The sequence below is a fragment of the Myxine glutinosa genome, chromosome 4 (assembly GCF_964187855.1).
Source record: "Myxine glutinosa chromosome 4, kmMyxGlut1.1, whole genome shotgun sequence".
In the NCBI taxonomy this organism is placed as follows: Eukaryota; Metazoa; Chordata; class Myxini; order Myxiniformes; family Myxinidae; genus Myxine; species Myxine glutinosa.
Window position 1 is genome coordinate 99,225,363 of NC_136264.1, and position 22,320 is coordinate 99,247,682.

General features: G+C 44.7%; 1 protein-coding gene across 2 annotated transcripts in view; it reads right to left on the reverse strand.

Moving 5' to 3' along the window:
* The window catches only part of ASZ1 (ankyrin repeat, SAM and basic leucine zipper domain containing 1), a 144,733-nt gene that overhangs the window by 9,181 nt on the left and 113,232 nt on the right, over positions 1-22,320 (reverse strand). For both annotated transcript variants that reach the window (XM_068097607.2, XM_078776200.1), the window contains exon 10: positions 10,646-10,749. In XM_068097607.2, the coding sequence (XP_067953708.2) occupies positions 10,646-10,749 (104 nt within the window). The remainder of the gene's footprint in view (positions 1-10,645; positions 10,750-22,320) is intronic.

Genomic DNA, 22,320 nt, shown 5'->3' on the forward strand with positions numbered 1-22,320 from the left:
CGAATATTTAAATATTTTATCGACTAATTGATTAATTAATAAATCAAAAATAGCCTTTGCAGCCAAATCACCTGGTCATTGGCATGTCCAAATATCAGCTTCCTAACTCAAAAGGTGCCTGAGTTAATGGTCAGAAGAGAAAGGAAATTTAATTAATTAAATAAGTACTTAATTAATCGCTAATAATTAAATAACTCCTCAATTAATTGATTTATCAAAAAACAAAAAATAAAGTTTTTGACAAAGGACTTGCTCACTGTTGTGCCGAAATTTCAGCTTCCTAGCTCAAAGGATGGCTGAGATATCACCCGGACAAACAAACAAACAAGAAAACAACCATGAAAACAAACAAACAAACAACCAGAGTGAAAACTGAGTACTCCCTTTCAGCGTGCATCACTGCCGAGCCCCTTTCGGTGCCCGGCAATGACGTTTTGCAGTGCCTGGAGATGGCATAGGAAAGGAGCGGTGTACAACAAACAACCAGAGTGAAAACTGAGCACTCCCTTTCAGCGTGCGTCACTGCCGAGCCCCCTTCCGTGCCCGGCAATGACGTTTTGCAATGCCTGGAGATGGCTTAGGAAAGGAGCGATGTACAACAAACAACCAGAGTGAAAACTGAGTACCCCCTTTCAGCGTGCGTCACTGCCGAGCCCCCTTCGGTGCCCGGCAATGACGTTTTGCAGTGCCTGGAGATGGCATAGCAAAGGAGCGGTGTACAACAACAAAACAAACAACCGGAGTGAAAACTGAGTACTCCCTTACAGCGTGCGTCATTGCCGAGCCCCCTTCGGTGCCTGGCAATGACGTTATGCAGCGCCTGGAGGTGGCATAGGAAAGGAGCGGTGTACAATAACGTATGGTTTATTGTGCACTTAGCTCTGATTAGCTCGGGGGGGGGGGGGGGGGGGGATGGTCTCGCCAAGAATCCCAGGCTCCGGAAGCCCGGCACGCATGAAGCGCGCGCGTTGGCGGGAAACAGGCCTCACTCGCGCAGTCCCGAGCGTTCGTCCACGCATCGTTCTCCCTGCACATCTCCCGATGGCGTCTCCGATCGCTTCCTGGAGCCCGTCGTCCAAGCACAAACGCGCAAAGGAGAACAAGGGAACCAGAGGAGAGCAAGAACAGGGCAAATCGGAGGGTCAGAGAGCAAAAGTCCAGGATCAGAAAGCAAGAGGGCAAGAGAAAAGCAAGAGCAAGAGAGAAAATGTCGGTCATCCAGTTCGTTTAACGTTGGGTCATGACGTCATCAGCGGGCCCAGATTTGAAGGGTGCCTTCTCCCAACTGCTGTTTTCAGATCTCCCCACAGGTGTTCAATGGGATTTAGATCTGGACTCATTGCTGGCCACTTCAGAACAGTCCAGCGTTTATGTCTTGAACCATCCCTGGGTGCTTTTTGAAGTGTTTGGGGTCATTGTCCTGCTGAAAGACCCATGACCTTCGACAGAGACTCAGCTTTCTGACACTGGGTTGAACATTGCGCTCCAAAATGCCTTGGTAATCTCCTGATTTCATGATGCCATGCACACATTCAGGAGCACCACCAGAGGCAGCATAGCAACCCCAAAACATCACTGAACCTACTCCATGTTTGACTGTAGGGAAGGTGTTCTTTTCTTTGAAGGCTTAAATTTGTTTTCTGTAAACATGGAGATGATGTGCTTTACCAAACAGGCTCTAATTTGGTCTCATCTGTCCACAGGACATTCTCCCAGAGGATTTTGGCTTGTTCAGGTGTGTTTTGGCAAACTCCAGTTGGGCTTCCTTAGCAGTGGGTTTTCTCCATGCTCATTGGGGTCAACACAGTGACACAAAACAGCAGAATGACTCCTTTTCTCCATTCAAACTGGTTGAATGAGTGATTTTTATATTGCGGACACCTGCAACTCACCACAGGTGAGTTCAATTCCAAAGTAAAGAGAATCACCAGCTTGAAATCTAAATATTTCTAACAACTTCGAAAAGGTGCCAATAATATTGTACAGGCCATTTTAGGATTCATGTGTGGAATAAGCTAAGATTTAGTAATTTTTTTCAGCTTTTTTTGTTTTGTTCCACTGCAAACCAAAGAAATACATATGTGGATACCAAAATATGTTTTGATTTCAACAATTTTCTGAAAGAAATGGTGCATTATTTGAAAAAAGTTCAAGGGTGCCAATATTTTTGGCCACGACTGTGTGTGTGTGTGTGTGTGTGTGTATATATATATACACACACACACTCTCTCTCTCTCTCTCTCTCTCTCTCTCTGTGTGTGTGTGTGTGTGTGTGTGTGTGTGTGTGTGTGTGTGTGTGTGTGTCTCTGTGGTGGGCAGATGTTGTTGTCTCTGGTTCTTGGCTGCAGATGGAGTTTGTGCGCTTTTGGAGGGGAGCTTTTGGAGCTTTGGAACATTTGAATAGTCGAAGGAGGGGGAGTCATTTGACTGCGGTACTTTTCGGGGGAAGAGAGAGCCGCATCTCGTTTGGTGGTGGAGGCGAGGAGGGGCCGGCTGGCTGCTTGCTCACGCCTGGGCATTTTCGGCGCCATTTGTTGGAGCGTTTCCCACGCGGGCGGCTGCACGGATTGCCCGGACCATCAAGCTCCCAGACACATTTTGAGACGCAACCTGAGTGCCGGCCAATATAAAAAAGAACATCATTTTCTTTTCTTTTATCATTCCCCTTGTGTGTTTTTGTGTCTGATGGAGACGTCTCAAATTAGGATTGAGTCTTTACTTCAACATTTATTCTTACCTCACTCATTGCTCGATTTCATTAAATTCATCATTCTCTGGCATTTTATTTGTCATATGTGTTTATTTGTTCTCTGGATTTCGGATTCAACCCCGTGTGCTCGTACAGGAAAGTCCTCAATTCCTTCCCGTCCCTCAAAAAAGATACCGCCAAGTTTCGAACTGCTGCCTCGGAGTTAACTGTTCGGCTATCAGTCCAAGGCTGATTCTCATCGGCCACAGACGAAACAATATATATATATACACGAGGGGCAGTCAATAAGTAACCTTTTTCCAATTGGTAATATTTTTGCGTGTACATTTTGCACAACAAGTAACCAATAAGTAATATTTTTTTCACAACTTGCTTATTCCATGTACGTGTGTAACAACTGTTATTTTTCAACATAAGGCCGAAAAAAATATATTGCTGGTCTCTGGTCAGACCACAGTTCCAGAATTGATGCGGTGATGCGGGGTTTTTTTCATTTCTTTTTTTCTTTTTGAAAAGCATGGACTGCACAGATAAAGGTGTTGTTTTTTGTGTCCTCATGCCTTGCGGTCCTCCTCATCTGCCATGGCGCCGTCCAGAGAGAAATTAAAGACAGCCAATGGGACAGGTCAGCCTTTTTGTAAATAATGAACACAAGCTTAATAAGTTATTTTAAAATGTATTTATTCTGAAAATCATGAAGTTATTCAAGCATATTATAGACTGCCATTTCGTTCTCGAGATCGCCTCGCCGTCCCGTCAAACATTCCAATGCGTCGATCGCGTCAACACTGCGCATGCGCAAGTGGTCTAACAGGAGATTGCCGAAGCATTTGAATGCTGAAAAAAACCGCGCATGCGCAAATGACTACACCCTGGACCAATCTTCGTGTACAGGATGACACGCTGCATGTGTATCAAAGCCGCGCATGCGCAGTTGGGCTGTATGGTGCGGTTCAAATCGGTGCATTCGCAGCTGGGCTAACGCGGAAGCGCTTGAATCCATGCCGATGGTCTCCCACAATCTCTTCTCCCAGTCCACCAGATTATCACAGACACTTACACCTTCATGGCAAACGAGATAGGATCCAGGCCCAACGAAAGAGACCGCCCGCAGCTCTCTCGGCCTTCTGGTTGCTTCACAAAAACCCAACAAAGACCGTCTTCGTTTCAATAAATGATAATATCCAGCCGATTGGATTCATGACGGCACGGCACATAAAACTACTCGTATCTTTGCAACGGCTGGTTGGATATGGACAAACGAAACGTAGTGTTGCGGATCCACCGCCGGCCTTCTCCCCTTACCAAGGGGGGATTAGTCCCCTTGTCTTTGACTACCCAGGCGCGACCCGAGACCTATGACGTCCCTTCCGGAGAGCGCGAAATAGGGTATCAGGACCAAATTCGCTATTACCTAAATACTCGCGCTGCCCTGAAGCGAGGAGATAAGCCTCGCACGAACCACGTGTGTTGATACGCCGAGCGGTTGCGTACACGCGATCCGTGCCGTTATCACTTACTAGACCCCGATTCAAGCGGTCGGATTCGTACCACGGTTAGTCAATGGAGAAATCACAGGTACGATCGACTCAGGAAAGACAGGAAGAACAAATGGTTTAATTACTATTACACGTATGTACAGTACAGGATGAAGAGACACAGCGCAGCTTATACAGTCTTATTCTTAATCCCAAGGACACGGGCCCATCTCACACACACACTTAAACGGGCATTGCAGATGGCAGGATGATGTTCACCAGCACGTCCAGGGATGGCTTCCGTGCAGCTCTCTCTCCGGTCCCCGGCACGTCCCTTGGAGATGGAAGTAGGTGAAGGCAGGAGCTCTCCGCGTGTCTGAACGGAGCGGGTTATCACGGGGCGAATTGGTAGGGAGTGGACTTTGACGCGGCTGGCGGTTATTCACTTGCAGCTATGGCCGCGCTTACTCGCGTGGGTGAAAAGTGCAATATGCGTTAACGGCGCGTCTGGCTGTGCCCGCGTACTTTGTACAGTTCAACGCCTCTTCTTCTCTCTCTCTGCGCAAGTCCTCAAACAATGCGCGTATCCGCAATAAGGCCTTTTCAACGCTCCCACTTGCGACTCCTAATCCTTTCGCCACCGCCATTTAAGTTCTTTTGAGGGCTTTGCGCAGCGCGTTATATAGGCACGCCCCGCGAGCCTTCTCAAACTCACCAGACGCGCTTTACCACGCCCTCTCACGCCATGCCGCTAGAGCCCTGATTGGCCGGTGGCTCTTACCGTCTCCCCCACGCCGCTCACCCCGACCCCGCGCCCCTCCTTTTCAGGCCTACCTCGTGTTACTCGACTAGTGGTCAGCCGAATGTGGCGCGGGATGGATTACGCCCATAGAGGTAGAATTGGAGGGTAGACGCAAAATGAATGGGGCCTACTCTCCTGTCTTTACACAACGCAGGCACTAAGAGGGGAAATGGCCTATTCTTACACATACTAAGACATAACTATACTACAAATGGGCCTATATGTTGCTCGTGTGACTAACTATGGGGGACATACCCTTTAACCTTTAATGACTTCAATGTGCCAATCTCAAAACCGTAGCAGTAGTTTTGTAGGGGAGAACCGTGCATGAACATCGATACCAAACACTCTTTTTGAAGAGTGTTTGGGCTCATTGTCCTGCTGCAAGACCCATGACCTTCGACAGAGACTCAGCTTTCTGACACTGGGTTGAACATTGCGCTCCAAAATGCCTTGGTAATCTCCTGATTTAATGATGCCATGCACACATTCAAGGCACCCTGAGCCAGAGGCAGCATAGCAAACCCCATAACATCACTGAACCTACTCCATGTTTGACTGTAGGGAAGGTGTTCTTTTCTTTGAAGGCTTAGTTTTGTTTTCTGTAATCGTAGAGATGATGTGCTTTACCAAAAAGCTCGAATTTGGTCTCATCTCTCACAAACCCTCACAGACCCATATTTTCCGAGATAGCGTGCCGGCCCGGCAACATGCATACATTATATGGCTCCTCAGTCCTCACGCTCGAAATCGCGTCTTCGGCGAGAACGTGACGTCACGGCTCACTTAAATGCAATTATCTCGTCTCGGCACCGCCTCAAGTATACGCGAATACTTGAGGCAGCGCGGCATTGTTTATGTTTAATGTGCTCTATATTTAAATATAGACGCAAATATATAAATTTGAAGAAAAAAAATTTGTTGACGCGCAGGGTCAAAATCGATGCGTGCGCTGACCAGAGACCGGAAATATCTATTTTTTGGCCTAATCGCCATTTCGTTCAATGCATTTTTTTCCAGCGCTTTACTAAGGCCTGGATTCTTCCACAAAAAATATATATTTTGGCTGCTTGTGTAGGTATTCATGCAACGCCTCTTGGACCTCTTCGTCGGATCGGAAAGTGCTTCCACCAAGCGCCTCTTTAAGTGGCCTAACGATGTGGTAATCCAAAGGGGCGAGGTCTGGCGAGTAGGTTGGATGAGGAAGACACCCAAAATGCAGGTCCTCGGTTGCAGCTGTAGCGCGGTATGGGGCCGAGCATTGTCATGTTGCAGCAAAACACCGGTAGCGAGTAGTCCACGACATTTTGATCTGATTGCTGGTTTCAGATTATTTTTAAGGAGGTCGCAGTATGATGCACTGGTGACTGTGGTCCCTCTGGGCATGAAATGCTCTCCAAGTGGGCTTCGGCTATCCCAGAAGAGCGTCAGCATCACTTTTCCAGCGGACGGCTGTGTGCGGAATTTTTTTGGGCTTTGGTGAAGTTGAATGGCACCACTCTTTGCTTGCCCTCTTCGTTTCTGGCTGAAGGTAGTGGACCCAGCTTTCATCCCCAGTCACTACGCGCTGTAAGAAAGTGTCGCCTTTTGTTTCGTAACGTCGCAGAAATTCTTCACATGCGTACACTCGCCGTTCTTTCAGTTCGGGTGCGAGTTGTCTAGGCACCCACCTTGCAGACACTGCGGAACCCCAGCACATTGTGAACGATATGGTGTGCTGAACCATGGCTAATGTTCAATTCGGAGACCACTTCATCCAGCGTAATGCGTAATGCAAAGGTTTTCCCTTAGCACGCGCTCAACTCCTGCAACCATTTCTGGTGTGTCGGCTGTGTGAGGCCGGCCCCAGCGAGCAGCGTCTGCCACACTGGACACTCCACTTTTAAACTTCCTGTCCCAGTCGTACACCTGCTGCAGCGATAAACATGCGTCACTATATTGCATCTTCATTCTGCGATGGATTTCACTGGGATTCACACTCTCACTTCCCAAGAAACGGATAACAGAACGTTGCTCCTCAATGGTGCATACTTCTAAGGGAGCCGCCATTTTATAACTGCTCTACTGATGTCATACACTCAATGTTGCCAGATCTAAAACAGGCAAAAGATGACTCTTATCCATAGATATAACACATGTCATCTACAACTACACACATTACATTCTCGAATTTATATTCCAACTTTAAGGTTACTTATTGACTGGCCCTCGTGTATGTATGTATATGTATATATATATGTATGTGTATATGTGTGTATATGTGTGTGTGTGTGTGTATATGTGTGTATATATATGTGTGTGTGTGTGTGTGTGTGTGTGTGTGTGTGTGTGTGTGTGTGTGTGTGTGTGTGTGTGTGTGTATATATATATATATATATATATATATATATATATATATATATATATACATATATATATATATATATATATATATATATATATATATATATATATATATATATATATATATATATATATATATATATATATAAGTTTTAGATGAGCAGTAATTCTGGATTTTGGGAGTTTTACGAGAAGGGAGTTGTTGTCGGAGCACTTGCACCATGGAGATACCTGAGGGGTGGGACAAAGCACGGAGAGGGCCTATCGGCAATGCAAGGTGATAGGCCCATAGACTCGGCTTCATCGAAGGAAATTCTCCTAATCTTGAAGGCCTTGGTTTCCACAGCGTCAAGTTGAACAAGTGGTGAGGCAGTGGAGCCAGCCCAGAGGGGTGAGCAATACGCCATCAAGCTGCGCATGAAAGCCTTGTACTTGGATACGAGTGCAGGTGCGTCAAGGAAAGCCTGCACGACAGAGGATGCCCAGTCGGCAACTGGCTTTGAAGGCCAATTTTGAAATGTGTTTTGCCCAAGAGAGATCATGGCTGAGAGTGAGACCGAAGAGTTTGAGTGACTGAACCTGAGGGGGTTGTTGAGAAAGTAGATAGGAGGGTTTATTGTACAATCCTTTCGGATAGCGAGGGAGAAATTTCTCAGGAGACATTCCAAGTCTTTGACCAGTTTGTAATTTTGCCAACGTCTGAAGAGAGGGTAGAGGCTGCTGTCTGTCTGAAGGATGAGGGATGTCACAGCAGAGTGGAATCAGCAAAGAGATAGAGGATTTCCCAGAGTCAGAGAGATCATTGATGAATATTATGAATAGTATGGGGCCGAGAGCACTACCTTTCGACATTCCAGCCTTGACGGGGAGAGAAGAAAGGATTCTGTTGAGAGCCACACATTGGCTCGTAGGTGAAGTCAATGAGTGACCAAAGAGTGGACTTGGTCTTGAATTCCATAGATTTAGAGAGTAAGGGCAGAGAGTTTGGAGGGTAAGGGATGGCAGAGAGTTTGGAGAGTAAGGGATGCCAGACTATCGAAAGTTTGAGATATATCCAGAGAGATGGCTATGATCTCATATCTGACATTGAGGGCCTCCATCCATTGTTAGGAGAGTAGAGGCAGCATGTCCAAGGAAACGTCTCAATCCAAATCGATGATCTGAGATGATGATTGGAGAAAATGAATGATTTTGATGTCAACTGCGATGATGGATTACAACATAACCTTGTTGGTGATTAGAAGTAAGGTAATTGGTCTGCAGTTAAGGGAATCTGTTTTTTTCACCTTTTTATGTATTGCTGTCACTTCCAGGCAGATGGAAGTTGACCCAGGGAAAATGACATCATGGAATGAGGAGAAAAGGGATGTGTAAGAACAGCAGAGCCGGTTTATAAGACATGTGATATGAAGCCATCCGGTCCAGCGGCATAGTCAGAGTTGAGGGTTGTCAGAAACTTCTCCACCTTCTCAGATGCAAAATACAGTCCAGGAGCAGCTGGGTATGACTGGGAAAGGTGAGGACAGACAGAGGGGTTCAAGGCAATATTTGAAAGCTAACACAGAACTTTGCCTCGTCCTTCTCACTTCTGATATTCGAGCGGAGTCGGCTGTGGTGCAATTTGAAGTAAGGAATGGATGAAAGCGGAGCATACTCCTGAGATGGACTTAACAAGATACCAGGATTCCCCAACTGGATAACCTATGACCGACTAATGGGTGGGGTGGTAAGAATGTTTTGGGTAAAGGCATGGAAGAATATTCGGCTGTTGGTGAAAAAGAATGCTGGTAAACAAAGTGTTTCGGAGTAAAGAGGTTTTTGGAAACAAGCTTTGTTAACCCTTAGATGCAGGCATCAAAAATCCTACATAAATGCAGCCATTGGGCCTCGGAGGCCCAACGGATGTATTCGTGTATTTTTTTTTTTTAATAGATTTTTTTTCTTTCATATCCTTTTTCAATCCAAGTCGATGCTCATGGATGTGTATTTGCTCAGAAAATGTGAATCATTGATCCTATTATTTGGAAGAATTCCATACAAGTAATGAATGATTATTTTTGCAAAAAAAAAAACAACTTGGGGGGCTTTTTAACTTATTTTTTTCTCAAAAAAGTTGAGGCTCATGGAGGAGTATTTGCTAAAAAAAAATATATGATTCACTGATCCTTTTATTTAGAATGTATATGTCCACAACATTGTCAAAAATCCTACACCAATGCAGTCCTGGGAGGCCCGAGCATTTTATTTACTTATGATGATTATGTGTAATGTGTAATAAGTGTAATGTGTAATTTGTAATGTGTAATGGGTTATGGGTAATGTGTAATGGGTAATGTGTAATGTGTAATGTGTAATGTGTTATGAATGAAGGTTTTACCTTGAATCTGAATGGAATATTTATATATTTATTCCATCGAATTATTTATATCCAAGTTATAGGAGCATACAAGAAGGCTCATGCAAAGCAAAAAAATTATATAACATGGATATAACACAAGAAAAATTATGAGGCACCTCTAACACCCCAGGCCTGCATGAGTGTTATGAATGAAGAATGAAGCTTTTCCCACGAACCCGAATTTAAATTTTCATATTTTTGTCACTGAATTATTTGAAACCAAGTTATCGGAGCATATAATGAGGCTCATATCAAGAAAATAATGATACAACATAGTAGTACAACAACATTTATGCCTGGTCTCTAAGCCCCTGGCCCGAGTGAAGAATGAAGATTTTCCCACTAACCCAAATGAAATTTTCATATTTTTGTCACTGAATTATTTGTAACCAAGTTATAGGAGCATATAATGAGGCTCATATCAAGAAAATAATGATATAACATAGTAGTACAACAACATTTATGCGGGGCCTCGAAGGCCCCAGGCCTGCATTTGTGTTGGATTTTCTGGTTATAAGTGATGAATGCAGATTTTCCGACGACCCTGAATGAATTTATTTTTTTTGTCACTGAATTTTGTGTAACAACATGAAAGTGGGTGAAAATGAGGCTCATTCCAAAAAAAAAATTGTACAACAGTTTTTGCAACAAAAAAAAAAAACCTTGTGGGCCTCCGAGGCCCAATCACTGCATCCAAGGGTTAAAAATAAAAGGAAGAGATTTTGATGAAGTATGAATGGGTTGTTTCTGATGAAGTAGTAAGCAGTCAGGATATGATTTTGGGAAAGTTAAATATATTTTGAGGAAAGGGTGGTGCAGGGAGAGGATGGGTAAGATTCACATTGGCTTTCAAGAAGTCTTCAGGACCAAAGTTCCTGCATTTTTCATTCTTGAGTTTTGAAAGATTGACAGACCTGTTGCACTTGCAGGGAAAGCAGTTGGGATCCCACCCTCTTCTGTGCACAGCTTCCACTGCACATAGGATCTTTTGCTTTTCTTCTGGGTTCAACACTCTAATCTGTATACAGACACAAAATAAGCCAACCTCAAATGGATAGAGCATTCATTAGTCACACAGATACAACAGGAGATGTTAAATGTGGCACTATCAGCTCTCTTTGTAAAGACAGCAAAAAAGTTGCTGGAGTGGTGGGTGGCTACCAGTGAAATTACCTGTCTACTTCTTTGTCATTTACCAACTTAGGCACATTTTCTTTGACTTAATGGCCTGCAAAAATATTGACCCCCTACCAATAATGCCACATTTAGATAAATTCCAAATTATGTAGAATTTTTTTTTCTCAAATGAACTTTTGTTTTTTTATAACTGAAGAGATCAAACTAAACACTTATAATTGAAGGAGGTTACATGTCAGGAATACCCACAAAAGCAAGTACAAATCAAAAGTCACTGGTTACAAAAGCATTCAGCCCCTTCAGTCAGTACTTGGTTGGAAGCTCCTTTTGCAGCAATGACTGCTATGAGTCTTTTGGGGTAGGTCTCCACCAACTTTTCAGTGAGATTTTGAAATATTTGCCCCTTCCTTGCAAAGTTCTCTAGTTCTGCCAAGTTTGGTGGGGATCGTAGATGGACTGCAACCTTGTAGTCTTGCCATAAAAAAAAATTTTTGATTTCAAGTCAGGACTTTGACTGGGCCACTGAATGACTTTTTTTTTTCCCTCTTATTCAGCCACTCCATTGTGGCTTTAGCTCTGTGCTTCGGATCATTGTCCTACTGAAATATGAATCTCCTACTGAGTTTCAGATTCAAGGCTGACTCAAGCAGGTTTTCATCAAGGATTTTCCTGTACTTTGCACCATCCATTGTCCCTTCTATCCTGACAAGCTTGCCAGTGCCTGCTGATGAAAAGCAGCTCCATAACATGGTGCTGCCACCACCATGTTTGACAGTAGGGATGGTATTGACTGGGTAATGTGTAGTGTTAAGTTTGTGCCATATGTAAATTTAAACCAAAAAGTAAAAATTTTGTCTTGTCTGACCACAAACCTTTTCTCCACATGCCTGCAGTATCATAAATATGCTTTTTCGCAAACTCCATATGAGCTTTTAGATGCATCTTTTTCAGTAATGGCTTTTTTCTTGCCACCTGTCCACAGAGGCCAGCTTTGTGAAGGGGACAGGATATTGTTAATTGATGAACACTGACCCCCATCTCAAACATAGAGCCTTGTACCTTGCAGATCTTTCAAAGTCATTGTTGGATTTACAGTGACATCCCAAACCAGTTTCCTGCTTGCCTTGCTGCTGAGTTTGGATGGACGACCTGATCTAGGTAGAGTCTAGTGGTATCCTCTGGTGGTATCTTCGTCTTCCCCTTCTTAATGATGGATTTAACCGACCTCAAAGGGATAATGAGTGACTTTGAAATCTTTTTATAACGCTCTCCTGAACGATGATTCTCCACCACTTAATGTCTGACTTCTTTGGAAAGCTCCTTAGTTTTCATGTTTACTTTGTTGGTTGACTAAGTGAGTTTGCACCTTAAAACTCCTTACATAAGTGGGGGAGCTTAATTTTTAAGTTACACCACTGATTACATGCAGGTGAAACCTATTACACTTGTTTTGTAAATTTTTAAACAAATAATTTGCTCCTGAAGTGATTTAGGGTTAATTAGGCAAAGGGTTTGAATACTTATGCAACTGAGAATAATCTGATTTTCACTGTTAATCTAACTTATTCACATTTTATTCTTTTTTTTTTTCGCTTCATCACTTTGGAGTAGTTTATGAGGGCTGTATGTGTTGAGTTTGATTTGAAAGCATCATGAAATAAGCCCAGGTAGCATCAAAATGTGAAAACTTTGAAGGGGAAGGAGGGACAGGGTGAATACTTTTGCAGGTCACTGTACAATGAAGGTTTTTGAGGGAGTGTTATATTATTGCTGGCACAGTGCGAAGACTACTAGGCTTAGCCAGACACCATACATCGGTTCATCGGTTCATCCTGATCGGATTACTAGGAGCTCCTCCTGCAAGCAACTGTTCAGCATTACCAACCGCCTGTTTGCCACCAAAAATAAATCCGTTCTTCCCACTGTATTTCCTCAAAACGAACTACCCCAACGCTTCCTGCATTTCTTTCACAATAAAATTCAGTCAATAAGAAACAATCTTGACAAGCAGTCACTCCTTTCCTTCGATGATGCTGAACACTGCTTTCACTGACGACCTCTTAGTTCGTTTACTCATGTTACTGAGGAAATTGTCAAATGTACAATCCTCAAGTCAAACACAAAAACATGTGATCTCGACCCCCTTCCCACCGATTTGTTTATTGAGCCTTTGGACACCCTCCTCCCATTTATTACTGCAGTTATCAATGATTCTCTGACTACGGGTTCATTTCCGCTTCTCTTTAAGCAAGCTCTTGTTAAACCACTTCTTAAAAAGCCCACCCTTGACCTTAACGACATGAAAAATTACCGTCCTATCTCCAACCTGTCTTTCCTGTCAAAGATCACAGAAAGAATTGTGCTATCACAGATGAATGACCATCTAGTTTCAAATAATCTTTTCAATTCTTGCCAGTCAGCATATAGAACAGGCCATAGCACCGAGACAGCTCTCCTAAGAATAACCAATGCTCTTCTGACCTCTCTTGACTGTGGTAAGGTTTCCGTTCTTGCTCTTTTGGACTTGTCTGCCGCCTTTAACACGATTGACCATAGTGTCTTAATTCGTCGTCTTTTTTTTTTTTTGTATACTGAATCGAGGCTCGTGAAAGAGCTGACATTTACTTCACAAACAAATCAACCAGACAAGCAAGGTCTTGAAATCACATTTGGTATAACTGGTACTCCCCTTTCTTGGCTGATGTCCTATCTTACTGACAGAGTGCAAACAGTTGTTGTCAATGGCCAGAAATCAGCCCCTTCTCCGCTTTCCTTTGGCGTTCCCCAGGGCTCAGTCCTGGGACCTATCCTCTTTCTTTTGTACACTCAGCCTCTATTTGATCTTGTTGCCAGACATTCAGTTGATCACCACGCCTTTGCGGACGACAATCAGCTGTACAAAGGAAGCACGATTCAACAAATCGTGCCCACTGTTGAAGTGTTAGAAGGCTGTATTGCCGACGTGAAGGCGTGGATGACCCAAAACAAACTTCAGCTGAACGATGCTAAAACAGAGTCTATGATTGTAAGATCGCACAGATGTCCTCTACAATGTTTACTTCCTACCACTATTCATGTTGGTGAAACCGATGTAAACTTTGTTTCTTCAGCCAAGAACCTTGGTGTGGTTTTCGACTGTAACATGACATTTTCCAAGCAAGTACTTCAAACTTGCAAATCAGCATACTTTCAGCTGTGAAAGATCGCATCCATTCGCCACTTTCTTACTCCTCAAGCTGCTCTAACTCTGGTCTGTGCCCTTGTCCTCTCAAGGCTAGACTATTGTAATTCTTTGTATGCTGGCTGCCCTCAGTTTCTCTTGGATAAGTTACAAAAGGTTCAAAACTCTGCCACTCGCCTTGTCTGTAAGGCGAAGAAGTCTGACCATGTTACTCCGCTCCTTGAATCTTTACACTGCCTGCCTGTCTCTGCTCGTGTGCAATACAAAATTTGCACACTATGTTATAAATCATTGTGTGGAACAGGACCTCACTATCTCTCCGATTTGCTCACTCTTTATGAACCTCGGCGACGGCTTCGTTCAAGCGACGACTCTATGACCTTATTAATATTAATTATTATTGCCGATTCCCACCATGGAGTGTTAAATTGTATTTGGATAACAAGCAGGGAGAAGGGCACAGAGAGAGTCTGGGTGGTGTGGGGAAGGGGGAGAAGATGAAAAGAATAGGAAATTAAAGGTTGAGAAGTTTGAGAGGGAGAAAAATAATAAAATAAGAAAGGAGGTTAGGAAGAGAGATGGAAGGGGAAATCAGGAGGAGAGAGAAATAGAGGGGAATATATAAAGGACAATTTATATGGAGAAGGTGTGGGAGTGTGTGGTGGAGTTCAAAGGTTCCACCATTCTTTGCACTTGAAATTTGTAGATGGTCCATTAGAGAAGTTAATCAATCACTCATTCTAGTTTGGCAAACCAAATACAACTGTGGCATCTAATTTAAATACAAGATTTTTGTATTGATTAAATTACTTAATTGTGATCATAAACAGCATGGTAAATATATTCCATAATCATATTGAAAGACATGCCATCTGTTTCAAACACGTGATAATGTTTCACATAATCACAGAGTAGCTCAATTAGTAACAGCCCATAATATTAGATTTGTTGGTGGGATTTTGGGGTAACACTTCAGCAGCCATCTGAGCTGCCATTGGAACATTAAAAGTCAACCAGCATGAACTGGCAGCACAGGTTGAAGAGGCATGAAGATTACTCCTTCACTGGAAATAATTTATAAAGTAGTGGGTTCCTGGTGACTGCAAAATGAAGACCATCAAATCCCAAGTAGACCACTAAATATCAAAATAGTAAAGTTGCTTTAAGTTTTATGTGCAACGTAACACCGGCCCAATGGGCCAAAGGGTACTGTCGTGTATGCTTCCTTGCAAAATTATTTTCCTTCATCAATTTCTTTACGTAGCCCAATGGTGCTAAACAAGGACAGTTTTTCCTACAATTCTCTGCCATGTTTGTAAGTAAAATGTACATCTTAATGACAGTTTTTGTATGGTCTAAGTACATTTCATGAGATTACACATACACAGATGTCACAGTTCAGTCGTTTTGGTATAGATTGACGTTTTTCAACCCTAAGTGAAGCGTTATGAACCCTAAACTCCCACTTGTTATGAACCAATCAATTTTATGTGAGAAAGCTTAACCAAAATCACCCCATTGACACGTGTTCTGCCCACCCCTTGGCATGCCAGCAAGAAGCTGCGCAGTCATGGTCAATGATGAGCAAGAGTGACAGCCTCCATGCGGGACTTTTCCATCACTAGCTATCAAGTGTCCAAACAAGTTGAGGAAAGGAATGGAGGATAATGAGAATCTATTTGTCTGGGAGTTGTGTGGTCAGGTCATCTCCAGAGGTAATGAAGCTGTGGATGCAATAGAATGGAGGTTGCATCACTGGCCCACAAAATCTCGGTCAAAGAGCTTCTGGTATGAATGTCTCTCATTCATGTCACTCTGTATTTTGTGTCTGTGTAGAGGGAATGCAGGGCATTATTCTACTTTACAGCAAGGTTGAGAGTTTACTAATAACATTCAAAGCAGCACAAATACACTTTGTGGTTACATAGAGATAAACCGTGGCAAAGCAGAGTTACAAGGAAGACCATCTTAAATGAGTTTTATCAACATTAGATGGGAATATCACTAGCCGTTTCATTTCAACTAATTGCCTTGCATGTGCATTATCAGGTAAGGAAAATTAAAAACTGGATGAATTTTCAATCGATTGCAATTTTGTTTTGTTGTTTAAAAACAACTCGGTCATTACCGATCTACTTGAGCACAATGTCTCAAACACGACTGGGAGAATTACCACCTTACTGGCACAATATCCCATTTATTAAGGCGACAATTCGCAGACGGATTTCATTAACAGGTGGGAAAAAAAAATAATGCTGAAGAGAAGAGAGAGAACGGAAGAAAAGAGAGAAAAGAGAGAAGAGAGAAGAGAAGAGTTTTGCTATGACAAAGGGAGAGCACTCAAAATATCAGTTACACTTCATATAATCTCTTGTTAAAAATGCTCTGATAAAACATGTTGTCCATCGACACTAACCCTCAAACACAAGTATGCCGCCATACCATTTGCAGAAGGTATTATTCCAAGTTACAAGGGAGGAGGGGTTTAAATTGTATGTGCAGTGATGAAATGGACCTTCAGTGCGAATTGGAACAAAGTGATAACTTTACATTGCCAGGACAACAGTGGTGCCCATAACGATCCCCTAATGAAACCCAAAGACATTGATACTACCCACAATGACCCATCAGGAAATCCAAGGAGTACCATGACTCCAGGTACATAAAATGAAGGTATTGTTACGAATTTGGTAGAGCAAAATGTAGAGCAGAGTAGATCTGAGTAGGTAACATGCTTCGAGATGTCGCGATAAGGAACACTTCCTGTAATAAGTCCATGTTTAGGCGTTTTGTCGGTTAAGGTGTATAATTGTGAATCTACCAGGAGATTCGTGTGTTAGTTAGTGTCGGGGTTAATCAGTAGCGCCCTTGTATGTCTCACCTAGTAGTCAAACCTTTGTCCATTATGGCACTGCAGACCACATAAACATTAGTTAGGACCTTTAGTACAACACTAAATGACGCCTTTCCCCCCTGACATGACTGAGGAAGAAATCAGGCTGGAACACCGCCACCCTTGGCCGCCACCATTTACACCTTCGAGAGGCCTACCCACCTCGCATAGCACGTGCTGTGACCACGGAGTCGGGGACGAGAGTGGCAGTGGTGCAGTGGGCGTGCCCCTGGACAAGCCGGCGAGCCGGGGGAGGCTCTGATTGGCTGAGGAGTGCGCCAATGCTGACGTCATCGGCAGAGATATTACCGAGGGCCGGACGCCATTTTCCGCAGTAGAGAGTTCAGCACGTTGAGTGAGGTCTGAGTCAAGAGTTCGTGTGCACCCGAGTCGAGTTGAGATCCTGAGTTCAGTTGAGAGAGGCAGTCCGGAGAGTTGGATCCCGAGTTGAGATCCTGAGTTCAGCACGAGCTGAGTGAGCATCGGACGCCTTTGCTGGAGTTGGATCAGGAGTTCGAGTTGAGCGCAGAGAGCCCAAGCAGTGCGCAGTTCGCAGTTTGGGTGCAGAGCCCGAGTCCGTTTTGAGCAGTTGGGTTTGAGACGCGTCAGGACGTTGGTCCGAGTCGACCTCGTGTGGAGCCGCTAGCCTGCATAGGACGCGTGGCGCTTGGAGCGAGGCCTTGTGGGACTTGGAGCGAGGGACCTCGTGGTGTGCGATCGGGCCGGAAGGAGCGGTGTTGGACGGCAGCCACCAAGACGACAAAGACAAGATAAAGCCGCATCCGCGTACATTTTGACATAAAAGACGTGTTTCTTTGGTATTCATATCCCCCTCGTATTGTGTTTGAGGTCTGGTGCGCGGGATCCCGATTTAGGATATTCATTACCGGCGCGTGCTTTTTCCTGTCTTTGCTTCTCCCGAATAAATCCTTGAATTATTTTCTGAAAATACTGAACGCAGTTTACCGGGTGTTTGATTTTAATAGATAAGGCTGTGGGGCTCTCGCCGTTCCCCTCCATTCCGCGCACTTAAGGGTTTTAGGTGTTGATTTTGGAATCCGCTATTGAGCTTCCGCCTCGGGAGTTAAAGCCTTCGTGATCGGCATCCGCAACTCTGGTGTTAATCGGAGTTGCATGACAGTATATACAGTCGGAACCTGATATTCGCAGGGAGATACGTTCATGGAAAGTGTCGCGAATTTCGAATCCGAGAATCTGGGGGATAGTTTGAATGGGTGCGGGTATGGGGGAGGGGCGGGAGTTTACTACGTTGTCTAGGCAACACAAAACAATTCAGGACACAACATAACAAAGGGAACAGCAGCAGAAATGGGAAACGCCAACAGCAGGGTGGTGGGAGAAAATAGACTGAGACGGACAAACAAGGGATGCAGGCAATGATGAGGGGGCAAGGGAGAACACAAAGGGTGGACATGATGGATACATCAGCCAGATTTTTGGGAGAGGTGCCAGGTGTAGAAAATATCATTGTGGACGAGGGTGACTAGAGATGGTGGTGAACAGCTATCCTTAAGACCTGAAAGGAAGAATGAGATTGAAGAGTGTGGAAGGTGGTTCCACAGGTGGGAAGAGAGTGGAATAAATGAGTGGGAGCTAAGCAGTGGTTCTGGATTTAGGCAGTTTCACTAGGAGTGGTGTTGCTGCTAGACTATGTGCATCTAGCAGATACCTGAGGGGGACAAAGCAGGGAGAGGATAGAGGGTGCAAGTCTTGACAAGGCACCACCAGGTTTTAGAGGAAGAAGGCAAGTTTGAAAGCTCATTCTTGAGATTGGACAGATGTTGTTTTCTGGCTCTCCAGAGAGTAGACACACTTGTTGCGAGCTTTGTGGAATGATCCGAGGTTGTCTTCAGTTGGATTCGCCTTCCAGGCAGAGAATGCAAGTTGTTTTAAAGCAACTGCCTCACCACAGAATTCAGAGTACCAAGAGCAGGAGGATGGTTAAGATAATAATTGAAGAGATGGGATGAATCTGTGCATAAGAGAGAGCAGGGTTCTGTAGAAGTATTCCTAAATGAATGAATAAATGAATGGTCGTTTTAAGGCCATTTTAAGGTTTTAAGGCTCTCCAGAGAGTAGACACACTTGTTGCGAGCTTTGTGGAATGATCCGAGGTTGTCTTCAGTTGGATTCGCCTTCCAGGAAGAGAATGCAAGTTGTTTTAAAGCAACTGCCTCACCACAGAATTCAGAGTACCAAGAGCAGGAGGATGGTTAAGATAATGATTGAAGAGATGGGATGAATCTGTGCATAAGAGAGAGCAGGGTTCTGTAGAAGTATTCCTAAATGAATGAATGAATGAATGGTCGTTTTAAGGCCATTTTCCCCACTAGAGCGGGGGTTAGCCTTGCGGGCCCCATGACAATCATGGTTCCCTGTTGGAGGCCATGTTTTTATGGCCGGATGCCCTTCCTGACACCACCCCTTGGTCACGCTCATACGATGCGCAGGGATACGGTGTACCTATTCTAAATCGGGGTACACACCGTGATCATTCATCCCAGCAAGCTGTTACTCAATTTGCCGACCTCGGAAGGATGACAGGCTGAGTCAACCCCCTTGGGGTTAATTCAGCGATCGATCGGGATTCGAACCCAGGATCCGAGGATTCCAAGCCGGCACCCTAACCGCTAAGCCAACACCGAGGAGACTGCGCACACGGACTTTGTCGGGAGAGCGCGCTGATTGCGTTGTAACAGGACTGATATGGAGCGCACCTTTGTGAAAGGACTCGGATGGGAGAGAGCGCATTTTCAAAGAACTTGGAGGACTTGTCGGAGGCGCGCTTGTTGGAGAGATACGGCAGCGCTTGTTAAGGACTCACTCGCTGGCGCTGATTAAGAGGACTTTGGGGAGGGGGTGTGCAGCACGAACGTGCAAATATTACGTACGAAGGACACCAGCCTCCCCCGTTATCTAAACTGTCCGCTCGCATCCAACTACGCGCGGAGCTGCCTGCCGGGTTTCGCCGCTGGACCGGAGCCTGGACTGGAGTCGACTGGAGCCTGGACCCTCTACCTGACCATCTACCAGCTACAATCCCCGTGTGAGTGTGTATGTTTGTCTGGGGTATTAGAATAAGACTGTTATAAGACTGCCCTGTGTGCTGCTTCTTCCTCTTCCTTTCCTGTACATTCTTTCGTTTCCTTTTTCTTTCTGTATATTTGTTAATAAACCCATCTTTGTTCTTCCTACCCTCTGGTTTCCTCTCCATCCGATAGCATCCGTCCCTTCTATCATTGGGTAAACGTGGCACGATTGAAACTGCTCAGAATCGGGTTTAGTCTCTTTGTTAATAGCTCGGATCGCGGATTGCTATCCGGACGGCATTTTCCATCGCATCCGTGGTTCGAGCGGGAGTTATTCCCTCGATTCCGGCCGGCGTTGGTACTTAGGTAGTAGTGAACCCCTAGGCCTAACAAACCCTATCTAACGCCGCGCCGGGAAGGACGTTATAACCCCCAGGACTTGGGTCAGCCAGCTAAAAGGACAAGGGGATTAACCCCCCCCCCCCCCTTGAAACGGGGAGCGCCGACGACCGAGATCCGCAACAGTTGGAACAATTGAATGTGGAAGTGGAAGTCTTGATCCACAACAATTGAATGTGGAAGTATTCCTAAGCTGAATTAATATCAGTGGTGGTGGATATACTGCAGGAGACCAATCACGATGTAAAAATAAAATAAAATAAAATTTGTTACCCCGTGAATACATGGAGCACAGCAAAGCAGGTTACTTGTTATGAACCGCAAGTACATGGGGTCCGCGAATGTCGAGGTCCGACTATATATATATTGTTACGGACCGCGGATAAGATGTTAATGGATTGCCGAGCGGATGGCGGCCGCGGCCCGAACTATTAACAATGACTAAGACCCGATTCCTTAAACGTGGGCCAAATCGTGCCACAGATATTCAATTTGGAAAAGACAAAGACGACGCGGATGTGAAGAAGAAGAAGAAGAAGAAGAAGAAGACAAAAAAAAGGTTTTAAATACGATTATAATTTATTACTATTTACAGGACCAAAGAAACCAAGGAAGAAGGAAGGATAATAAAATAATGACAGAAGGAATCAAGGAGACCGCCGTGCAAATAGGGATAGGAGAACAATTGGAACGAATGGAAAACAGAATAAGGGCTGATAGTGAGCAATTGGGAGGCCAAATGGGAGCAATGAGGGACGAAGCAAGGGGTACCAGTGAACGGCTAGACAATAAATTTTGAGGGTTTAGACAGTAAATTTGGGGGATTGCAAAATCAAATCGGGGGACGAGAAGCCAAATTTGAGGGGTTGGACAACAGGTTGGAAGGGCTCGAAGGTAAATTAGGGGGACAACTGGAGGACATGGGTAATCAAATGGGGGAAATGAAGGAGGGGTTAACGGGGTTGGAAAATAGAATGGCTGCCCAGGAGAACCAGATGAAAGAGGTGAAGAATGGGTTAGGGGGGTTAGAAAATATTATGGAAGGCAAATTGAGGGAAATAGGGGAGCAATCCGCCCGGGAAATTAAGAAGATGGGAGATCAGATAGAGGAGGTGAAAATCGGGTTGGAAACTAGATTGGATGCCCAGAGGAATGATTTGGAGCAGATGAGGGCAGCCTCTACCAAGGAGATGGGAGAAATGGGAGAGGAGATCAGACGAGGTGTGGGCGAGGATTTCGCAGGGGTACGCGAGGAGGTAAAGCGAGGTGAGGAGCGTATGGAGAAAGAGGTGAGAAATAGGACGGTTAGGTTACAGAGGGGGCATAGAAGATCTAACGAGGGGAGTAGAGCAGCTGACAGTGGGACAAAAGGAATTAGTAGAGCAAGTGGAGAAGAACACTGCGGTAATCGGGGGGTTAAAGGCGACACAGAAAGAAATAAAAAAGGAACTTATAGCGACAAAGAGGGAATGTCAGATGGTACATGAGGGGTTGACAAAGAGGTTGGACGAGGTAACGGAGGCAATGGAGACGAAAGAACGGGAGGTAAGGACGCACATAGAGACGACTAAGGTGGCATTAGAGGAAGAAATTGAGGGGGCGCACCGGGAAATGAAAGAGGTGAAGCAAAAATTAGAGGATGTGGAAGAGGGGGTGAGTGAAATTAAGAAGAGACGGAGGGAAACTAAGAGAGAGATAAAGGAGAAGGTGATGGAATTGGTGCAAGGTTTGTACTCAAATCATGATTATGTGCTTACTAACCAAATAAAGAGTTTGCAGGTGGCGGAGGAGGAGCGGAGACGAGGTGCCGAGGTGAGTGGCGATATACTCGGAAATGTATATGGTGTGAGGGGAGATTCAGTCGGCTTGGGTGTTGGTGTAGACCCGGGTGTTCGTGAGAGGCCGCTGGTAAAGTGTGCAACAGGTACA